Below are 10606 nucleotides of genomic sequence, written 5' to 3'. Positions count from 1 at the left end.
GTTACATTGCAATACAAGATGGCGGACTTCAAGTTCAATTTTGCGTCACCAGAAAGCGATGAAGAAGCAGATATTTCCCAGGAAGAAATTCACCCCTCTTTATTCCCACGCCCTGAAACTTTACGTTCAGCAAAGGAGATCGTAATTCCGTCTGATATTTCGTCGTTTTTATCTTCAAAAGTTGATGAATTGGCCATTGGCGATGGCGGCTTCAGCATCAAACATGTTTGTGAAGAAAGCGTTGAACAAAATCTGAAAGAGAAGCAAGGAAATTCTGCATGCGATATTGTAACAGCTTCCGAAAAAAGAAGTGATTTGATACCTTTGGTTTATGAAGGGGGGCTTAAAATTTGGGAATGCAGCGTTGATTTGGTGAAATATTTGATGGAAATTGGACTTGAATTCAAAGGAAAACGTGTGTTGGAAATCGGTTGTGGAGCAGGATTGCCTGGAATATTTGCGCTACTAAAAGGAGCTGAAGTTGACTTTCAAGACTACAACGAGGATGTGATTCAGTATGTCACGATTCCTAATGTACTGATGAATCTTGATCGGCTAAAAGAAAACACAAACTACGAATCTGATCCCCCGTCATTTGACCTAAAAGAAATTGCAAGTAAGAGGTGCCGCTTCTTTTCTGGTGACTGGGGAAGTGTCGTGGATATAATAAACCCAAAGCCAGTTAAGGAAATGATGTATGATGTAATTTTAACGTCCGAAACAATCTATGAAGTTAGCTCACATGTTAAACTGTATCACTTTATCAAAAGCCATCTTAAGAAACCCAATGGCGTGGTATATGTGGCTGCCAAAACACATTATTTTGGGGTAGGTGGAGGTACAAGGAGTTTTGAGAAGCTGGTGAAAACTGATGGGGTATTTCATATATCAGCGTGCAAGGTGTACAGTGGTGGTGTTAAACGAGAGATTTTGTGTATGATTATTGTTTCATAAGAAAAAATGATACGAAGAGTGGAGTAACTGTAGAATACCCTGCTACTTCAAAGCTGTAGCCCTGAAAGAGCTGGACACATGGATACACAGTTATCCCTTTTATGCACTTTTCTACCTTTTATAGACATACTATATGCTTTATATGCTGTCTTAAGTGTATATCGAAGTGGATACGCGAATATGCAGTGACTAATATTAAAAAGATATTGACAAAGTGGATAGGCAGATACGTAGTGACTGAGTATCCACTTACCTTTAGGGATTGCGTTAAAGTGGCAGGGTATTCTGCAGTTGAGCCCAAAGAGTGAGCAACATTTTGCTTTCTAAGATTATTATTGTCAACTTCAAATCTATATTCTTACCTACAGAAAAACAAATTGACAGGTACCTGCAAACTCAGATGTATATTTCTGGTCATTGCTTCAATGACAAAAAATACACCTTCAAGAAGAATTGAGCTTGAAACTCCTCCCTGGCCCATTTCTCCTCCTCCACCCCACAACCCCCACCCCCTTCCTCCCCTGCAGGGGCATTTGTCAGTCTGTTTTCTCTAGAGTCATGTAACCTGTGTAATCGACGAAACTAGGGTTGATTATGCCTGTGATGCAAGCATAATCTTTGACACTGAGTCATAATATATTGCTTGATAAACTAAATTATTATGGCTTCTGTGGAATTGTCAATCAATGGTTTTTCTCTTATTTATCAAATCACACACAAACTACTGAAATCGGCTCTCATAGAACTAGTAAACTAAATATCAATTGTGGTGTACCCCAAGGATCTATCCTACGTCCACTTCTTTCTTGCGTTATAAATAAGACATCCAATATTGTTCGAGCAAACTGCAAGTTTTCCTTTTTGCTGGTGACACTAATGCTCTTTATCCTCATAAAGATTTAAAGACACTGAAACTTACAGTAAATGCAAAATTTCATTGTTTGTATAACTGGCTAACTTCAAATAAGCTTTCTTTGAACATTAAAAAAATCTAACTATGTAATTTTTCGTTCATACCAAAAAAAACTCACCTATGATCCCCAGCAGGTTAATGTTTTTGACAATGAAAGCAATAAAAAGGTTACCCAGAAATAGTCGCCGTTTTGCCTGCAGCAATCGTTCCATCGCTTTTGATGTCAAACTTGATTCAACAACGTGCACAGTTTTATGTATCAACACAACAAAATTCTTCATAGATGGAAATATCTCAGACAATTTGCTTACAATGAGATGCTCACTTTGTTGGCAAACTCTGCAAATCAAAGACAACAATAAGACTGAAGGGAGTCAATTGAACCAACTTTCGAGGAAGGAACCTGCGCTTCCTGTTCGCCTATTTTCAAGATCAGAAGAATTTTATTTTCTCAATAATCAGCCCATAGCAGCTACTTTCTGTAAATAGCTTTATCGTCCAGTCTTGATAAGAGAAAATTAGAAAAAAAACTCATTCCTTCCAATATATTTCGATGATCAGAATGGTTGGTTATTTCTTATACGAACGATGACGAACTTGATCGGCAGGTGTTGCTTGATAAGACCTCTAATAAGAAATACATGATAAATTTCAATAAAAAGTCAATAAAGTAATTTTTACTTTTTGAGATCAATATCTACCTATCTTCAATTTTTTTGTCCGTTTTTCATTCTAGAGAAACTACTCATAAATTATTCCCTTCTTATTCTCAGTAATTAAGATTTCAGGTACGGCAACATTTTTGGTCCCGGCTGTCAAGGTTGTTGTGGTAAATGCTACATCAAGTGTCAAATAAAGAGAGAGAAAATGCTAATAACTAGTAAACGTATCGTTGGCGCAATAGTGTTTTCGTCATCAAAAACCTTTCTCCTAGCTGATCGAGAGGATGATATTCCATTGAAATATCAAAGAGAAGTTTCGGGAGTATGACATTTGACACTTTTTGATATTTTAATGGAATATCATCCTATCAGCTAAATGGATAGATAATCTGCAAACGCCGCTTTTTACCTCTAACCTGACTTTTATCTGTTTTACAGGAGAGACAGAGAAGCCCTTTTTAAAAATGCACCCTGCAGTTAATTTTAAAAGTTTGATGTTGCACTGTATAACTTTTATGACATCTCGGATAATTCAGATGTGTTCTTTCTTCGCTTTTTCTTCTAAATTTTTGTAGTGTACAAGACCAAACTCCTAACAAGTGTAGTTCTGCATTTAATTTATTCGCCGATCTTCAAAAAAAATTGAAGTGAACGGAAGGTACTGTAATATTCGCCATGCACTTTAGAGCTGTGACAAACAGAGAAATCGTACAGAGTCGAGGAATCTCTCCTTCTTCCATACCTTTCCTCGCCATTTTTTCACTACATTTTCCTACTTGTCTTCGATCTGGTCAATCTCTTTCCTTCAAGGTCTGCTAAAAAGCTTTAAATGTTTCGATTGCTATTCTTGGGGCCAAAGGACGAATGCGTCTTGTGATCGCTAAATAAGAACTGTAGTGCTTGTCGGGACAGGGGCACCCAACGAGAATATAGTTCAAAACCACTTAAACATAGCATTGTTAAACGTATTTTAGTATATAAAAGGTAGATAAAGGCATATTTTTATCCCCTAGAAATTTTTCATCTGTTCGGATTTCCTAGCTGAAAGTCTAGTGATCCGAAAATTATAGGGATCAAAACTTACCTTTTCGAAAATTTCAGCCAGAAAAAGGCTCCCGAAAATTCTAGGTGACCTTTTTAGGGTAAAATCCGTTAAAAATAGGTTATTATACCATTTTTTAGATGTTCGAAAACCCTAGGAGAGGCAGGCAAGCAAGAAATTTTACAACAAATGTTTCGAAAATTCTAGATGTCAAATCGTCTTCCGAACAGATATTTTTCCGAAAATTGTCGTTGGGTGCCCCTGTCGGGATGGTTATGTTTAGTAATAAATCTTTTATTACTAACAGCAAACCTTTTCACTCGAGATTACGTCAAATAAAGTAGTAAACAGTCGCGAAAGCCGAGGGTTCGTGCAAGCAATTTTGATTTGAACAACAAAGAGAGAAGCAGTGATAATTTCTTGTTGTTCACCGTTGTATCGACGATTTTTTCCCCAGCCGCTCCTTTCTAGTCCGATCCCTTGATCTTCCTTTTGGTAATTCTCTCAACCTTTTTTTTTTACCAGTGATCCGCGTTACCGCGAAAGAAGGACAATTTAAACAGCTTGACAGTAGATTCAGATTTTATTCCTAGGAAATTGTTTGCTACTAAGTCATCGCATGCTCTGACAATTTGAATTTAAGGTTAGAAAAATGGACTCGACAAAATTGTCCATCGCTATATATCACTAGACATTTTTTCCGATATCTTCACTTTCTCGATTCTGGTGATTTCCTAAAATTTGGCATAACTTCTTTTTAAGTGAAACCTTGAAAGTTAATTTAACGATCTATAAGATGGAGTGCCCTTTCACACTAACTAAGCAACGAAGAAGCCAGTTATGAGCAAAGTTGTCTACATAACAGCACCACTGAAGGAATCAGTTCATGGGCGGCTTGTGCAGGGCAATTTCAAGAATTAGCTAAATAGCAAACTTCGCTATGAAAAGAGGTACATAGAGGATTGATTTTAACCTTCAAAGTTTGTTAATGTTTGTTATTAACTAAGCTGTTTAGCCGAGTTTTTTTCCTCACTGGTGTAGATTTGGTAATATGTTTCTCAGTATTTCCATGACAGCATGTCGAACAGGTCTCATCTTCCAGGAGTAGATCAGGGGATTGAGAGATGAATTGAGGAGCATCAGCGTGTTAGAATGAAGTCCAAAGTGCCATAACACCGTACTTGGTCCGGTGCTTGTTTGGATAATCCAGTAACACATGTTTGGCAGATAACAAATCAGAAACACAAGAAAGACGTAGAATGTATCAACTGCAGCCTTTCTCTCTCTAGCAGCATTTTCCATATCTCCCCCATTGTTCTGTGCTAACTGTTCTTCCAAGACTTGCATTTGATTACTGTGGTAACGTACGGCTGAGTAAATCTTGAAATAAAACAAGGCTGTTGTTAGGTAACAAACACCATCAACAGTTAAAAAAATAATCGTGACGACATCTGACGAGATCCATCCCAAAAGCAACATCACAATCGCACTTAAGATCCAAGTCGAGATCACTACAGTAACAACGCGCTTGTGAGTTACGAGTTCCTGGTATCTCAGATGGAGATGAATGGCCAGGAATCTGTCTGTAGCTAAAGCAACAACGCCAAAGAACGAGGCGAAAGTAAAAAAATTCCCTATGTTTCCGTAAAGGTCATTCATAATCTCAAAAGTTCGAGTTTGAGTGTTTTCTTTTATCATCATGACAAGGAATGCAACGTACAAAGGTTGAACCAGTAACCCAACACCAAGATCAGATACTGCCTGACTCAGCAGTAATGTTTTTACAGCTCTTGGTATCGTCAATGGTTTTCTCAGAGCGTGTATTGTTACAATGTTAAGCGTTATGGCGGTAAAACCGAAGAAGGCGTTGAAGACACAGGTGGCGATGAATGAAGCTTGCTTCATTGCTTGTATAACCGAATTTTTAAAATTGTATATTGAAATTTTTTTTTCAAGATAGCAGATACCAATAAGCTTCTTACACGAGATATTTCAGTTTCATCCTCAAAGTTAGGTTTTCGGCTTATTTTTCTTTCTCCCTCCGATCAACTGGAATTTATTCAGTAGTTACTAGGAGGTTCGCGTGTTCCACTGTACGATTTCAATCAATAATGAATTTCCCGAAAATGTTGATATCACTCTCCTTTTGCACTCACCCTTTCTGTCTTTTATAGTCTTTGTCTGGTGTTCTGTGGGATAACTGTCGTTCATAGACACTGAAACCACAGACCGTTCGTCCTTTTATCCTTGAATTCTGGGTGTGCTTTCATAAAACGCATCCATGACAACATTGGCTGCTATAAATATATGTTATTAACTTGACATGTCACTATCTGAAAATTAAGCAGCAAATTAGGAACGTGTTTAATTAAAATAAATGTTAATTATAAGGGTTGGTATCAGGAATTCAGGGGTATGACATCTGGATTTTTGGATCTTGTGTCACTTGAAATCCATTAGCCTCCCACGCAGAAGTTTCGTCTCTCCCCACAAAAACGCCTGCTTGGGAGGCTAGAAATCCATGTCACAGAAAAATTGTTATTGTTTCGCACATGCGTATCATTTATTTTGTTTTTGTATTGGATTGGGAAATCCGCGAACAAAGTCTGCATTTTTCAAATGATCACAACTGTGACTGATCTTACACACAAAATAAACAATAGAAAAGAGGATATCATTGGCTTTAAATGGCTTGAAAAATAGTTCTTTGCTGTTTATGGTTGTATTTCTATTTGCAATTAAACATCGAATGTTCCTCTGGACAGGGGTCCGTTTTTTGAAAGGCCTGGTAACTTTTTGGGCCCGAAGGCAAATTTTAAAATCATAAACAGTTGTATAGTAGCTGCACAGTTCCTAGATCACAAACCAATTAATCCAGCTTCGTTAATGATAGTTTCATTGTCTCATTTCCAAAATTATTGAAACTTTAATCTTGAATGCAAACACGGCAAAAATAAATCAAGGAAACGCTTTAAATAAAATAAAAAAAGCTCTTAACTATAAAACTCAAAGAAAGTTTCTTCGATTTAATTTTTCCGAGGGAGACATGTTTAAGCCGTTCAGAATGATCGAGGCATTAATTTCTCTTTAGTTTAACAACAGTCAATATTCAGTTCCTCGAGTTTATTAATCGAGCAAACAGCCAATATTTCTTATGTTCCAGCTGCTAACTATATGTAGCTAAGTAATAAAACGGGCAAAGATGTTTGTTAAATATGAATCTCGCTCGGCTGTAAGTAAATGAACTATAAAGGAATCATACTTGCATTATTTTGCACTTTAACACCACCCCATCTGCCCCTGGATTTTCATCCGTTGGTTGCGAATAAAGTAGTTTTTATTACATTGAAACCGGTATTTAGTCAGTACCTCCTGCTCTTGAAAGTTTCCTATTACTGGATAATGTGTACACTATCATATCACATGCAGATACGGCTTCCCTAAATTTTGTGCTGAAATTTAACGTTAAAAGGTAGTTATTTTTGACTCGTTCATCAGTTACACAAATGTTGCAATCGCCATCCACATTGACGACTTCCTAAAAACAGTAATTCAACAATCAATAGCAGAGCAATAAACGATCGATGAGGGGAAATATGTAGATTGAAGCGATGAAATAGACGAGATTTCTTCGGGTGAAACACAAATTTCCGCACATCTCAAATTTCGCATCCAAGATGGTTCACAACAATGTGACGCGCGTGTTGCACTTTGTCCGCTGTAACTTTTGATTGGCGCATAGGACAATTCTTAAACTTAGCCGTGAGGTAAAAGACAGGAGAGTGGGAGAAATAAAGCTAAAAAAAGTTGTTTTTGTCACGTTTCACGCTGTTTTTTCGGCAATTTTTGGATTTCAGCCAATCAGAACCCTTGATTTAATTGAAATTAATGATTAAAAGTTAACACCCTTTAATCGATTTTGCCATCTATCTGCCTAGTTGTTTCACCGACCATTTAAGAATTTGTTCATGCTTAGCGTGCGTACATCGAGTTATGGATGCACGCGGGAAGTTTGGAGAGCACGAAAGATACGTAACAGTTGCACGAGGCGATAGCCGAGTGCAACTCTAGCTTCTTGAGTGCTCTCCAAACTTCCCAAGTGCGTCCATAACTCGATATACGCACAGCTAAAAGCGTGAGCAAATTCTTTTATAACATAGCTGTCAAAAATGCTTGCTTTTCGATTAACTACAAAATTCTCGTAACGCGCGACACAATAACAAACGCTTCTATTGGCTGATTACAAACACGCCACAATGGTTTAGTTTGAATGAAAATTCTTTCTGTAAAACTGAGAAAGAACATTTGCTTATTTATTCGTTAACTATCAATGAAAACTAAAAAGAAATAAAGGAAAAAGAGTCTTAAAGTCCGCCTAAAGTGAAAATACTCACATGTTCGTAAGAAGTCGTGGAATACTGTTTGGATTTGCTTGAAAGATGTCTATGTTTGCTCGTCGAAATCCAGAAAACTTGTTTTTCAGCGAAGACTACTGTCATCCTACGTTAACCTTATATTCATTTACGAACAATGGCTGGTCATTACGGCTTCTTGAGAAGACCCGGCAGCAGTTGTTTTTGTGAGTAATAAATTCATGTCTCCTTGTGTAATTTGTCTTGTTATTGCAAGAGAAATTTTCCTGCTTCAGTCGGATTGTTCGGCGATAACAAAAGTGTATAATTTTTTGCTGTCAAGCTTACTTTTTAATTAACTTGTTTTGTAGGATATAAAACAAACGTTAAAAACGGAGGACACTTTGTACAAATTGGATATTTTCCGACACAGACCAATTTGTGGTCTTTTCCCAAGTAAATGTCAGTCTTTACGGCAGACTTTCAAGTTTCAACGAATCATGCAGGCTCTATTATTTGCGAAAAATGTCACCGCTTTTGCTGTTGCTTTGAGTGGCTAGAACAAAGCTAAATTCCAAAAAAGTCTAGAAAGTTTTTTATCATTGCCGTCGATTTTTGGGTACTTAGGAAAAGGGACGAAAAACACTGCTGAACACGTCATCTTATTTACGCACGGGCGTGCGTAAATAAAGATTTTGTTCATAGCGGCTCAATAGGACTTATATAGGGCAAGCACGCGCGCTATGTTATAATACTTAATTTACAGTTTCACTGCTCTACTATGTAGTGAAAAATGATCCCGGCAAATGATGTAGTTCATAAATTAATCGCAAGATCAGTCCACTATAGGACAGTGAACATCTGGAATAATTTAAATAATGATATTAAGTTGTGCATTGATGTCAATAGTTTTAGGAATAAGCTTAGAGGGGTGCTTTTAGACAAATTTAAGAGGGAGGAATGATATCCTAATGATTTGCATTTGTAATTTTAAATAATTTGTATATGTTTTTATTTTTATCCTTTTCTTTGTAATTGGCACTGAAAAGCCCCTTTGGGGAAGTGGTCAATAAACGTATGTATGTATGTATGTATGTACCCCGAACACCTGCAAGAATTTATTAACAATTGTATGTTTTACAAGGAAGGTAGAACAACAGCTGAATGAAGTAAGGGTTTACCTAATAACCATGCGGTTGTCTTTATTTCAATTAAACGAAACTAAAAGAGAAACGCTAAGGCATCCTTTTAAAAATAATCACCTACATTATTACCTTGATTTCTCTTTTTCGCTGTCCTGATGAAGGCCGAGTTAAAGAAATTGCTTCCACGAATTAACTTTTTTTAAACTGCAGACCCTTTGTCTCCTGCCCTAATGAGCCAGTATCTCAGGGATAAACAATTAACTGATCAAACATCAACACCATTAAATTCACATTAATGTTTTCCATATGTCCTGTCTTTGCCTTTATTTTATTATCATTTTTTTTTTCAGTAAAGTAGAATCCCTTATTTTTAGCTATTTAGGTAAAAAGGATAGAAATGGATTTTGACGTAGAAAAAAGGGCCAGTCGGATTTGTTAAACTTGTAGAATTTTACCATCAACATTTGACGGCGGAGAGTATCGTTTGATATAGTTAAAATGCGGAACGCGCCATGCACCATGACAAAGCGGTTTGAATTCCAATCATGTGTCGAAAATGGACAAATGCCCCAAGAAATAATTTTCCGTTTCTCTCTTTCCTTCTATGTCGTTACCGTTTCATGGGACAGGCTTTCGGTAGAAAACGCAGCCAGTTTACTATAATATTAGTCTGCTACACAGCCGTTTTTAGCCGTTTTTAGCTGTGTAGCAGACTACTATAATATCGCACTGTATCAGTTCGTCGGGCAGGACTGTCTCAGATGTGTTCCTTTTTCGGCACTTAATCTTTTTTAATTTCAAGGTGTTCATTTCTGACTTCCTGAAAGGTGCAGCCCTGTATTTTATTTATTCACATTTTCAGATCTTCATAATACTTAGGGACTAAGGTGAAATATTGACGTATTTGTCTTAAGCGAAGGACTCTGAACTCGTAATTTTCTGAATAAGCAGTTTAGTTGCCTTGTTTTTTCATTCCGCAATTTTGTCATCCCTTTTTCTTTCTTCGAGTCTTCTAGAATGATTTGCACCAATTGTTTTGTTCAGTACTTTAGGGATCAGACAACTTTTTTAGTTTTGAATTTAAAAAGGTCAAATTTTCTTATCCAATTTCAAATAAGTTTTAAGTAAAATTTTGGGAAGACCTTATCATTGAAAAAATTGGAACATATGATCAATAATAGTTTAAAAGATATTTACAATAGTCAAGACAAGATTTTTAATCCTTTTTGACCTAATCTCAATATCCAGAATTGCCAATAAGCTGGGAAAATTCGAGAAAAAAAAATTAAAACTTATTCAAGTGGGTAGAATAGATGCGATTTGTCTATATTGATTTTCCTGAATTTAAAAACTAAACTGCAGGTCTCTGCATTAGTAAAATATAAGGTGAGTTATATTTTTTTTTTTGTTACATTTCGCAATGTAACTGACGTTTCGTCTTTGATATCTTGTGGAGAGGTTAAAACAAAAAATGACGTCTTACAATAAACTGTGCCACAAATTCTGCAGTTCAGCACTCAACCGACTAAAACAAGCCC

At 36.6% G+C, this 10606-nt stretch overlaps 2 protein-coding genes across 2 annotated transcripts; one reads left to right on the top strand and one right to left on the bottom strand.

The window, feature by feature from the left end:
* Positions 1-18: 18 nt before the first annotated feature.
* LOC140940817 (histidine protein methyltransferase 1 homolog) lies at positions 19-1610 on the top strand. The gene has a single exon (XM_073389777.1). The coding sequence runs from the start codon at positions 19-21 to the stop codon at positions 952-954; it is 936 nt and encodes a 311-aa protein (XP_073245878.1). The 3' UTR covers positions 955-1610.
* Positions 1611-4470: 2860 nt separating this feature from the next.
* On the bottom strand, positions 4471-5476 carry LOC140940756 (adenosine receptor A3-like). Its single transcript, XM_073389718.1, has one exon. The coding sequence runs from the start codon at positions 5474-5476 to the stop codon at positions 4601-4603; it is 876 nt and encodes a 291-aa protein (XP_073245819.1). The 3' UTR covers positions 4471-4600.
* Positions 5477-10606: the final 5130 nt, after the last annotated feature.

The sequence above is a fragment of the Porites lutea genome, chromosome 6 (genome assembly GCF_958299795.1).
Source record: "Porites lutea chromosome 6, jaPorLute2.1, whole genome shotgun sequence".
In the NCBI taxonomy this organism is placed as follows: domain Eukaryota; kingdom Metazoa; phylum Cnidaria; class Anthozoa; order Scleractinia; family Poritidae; genus Porites; species Porites lutea.
This window is presented reverse-complemented; position numbering and strand designations above follow the sequence as displayed.

Bases quoted from the DNA above. Each gene is read 5' to 3' on its own strand.
- LOC140940817 (XM_073389777.1), top strand. From the start codon at position 19: ATGGCGGACTTCAAGTTCAATTTTGCGTCACCAGAAAGCGATGAAGAA.
- LOC140940756 (XM_073389718.1), bottom strand. From the start codon at position 5,476: ATGAAGCAAGCTTCATTCATCGCCACCTGTGTCTTCAACGCCTTCTTC.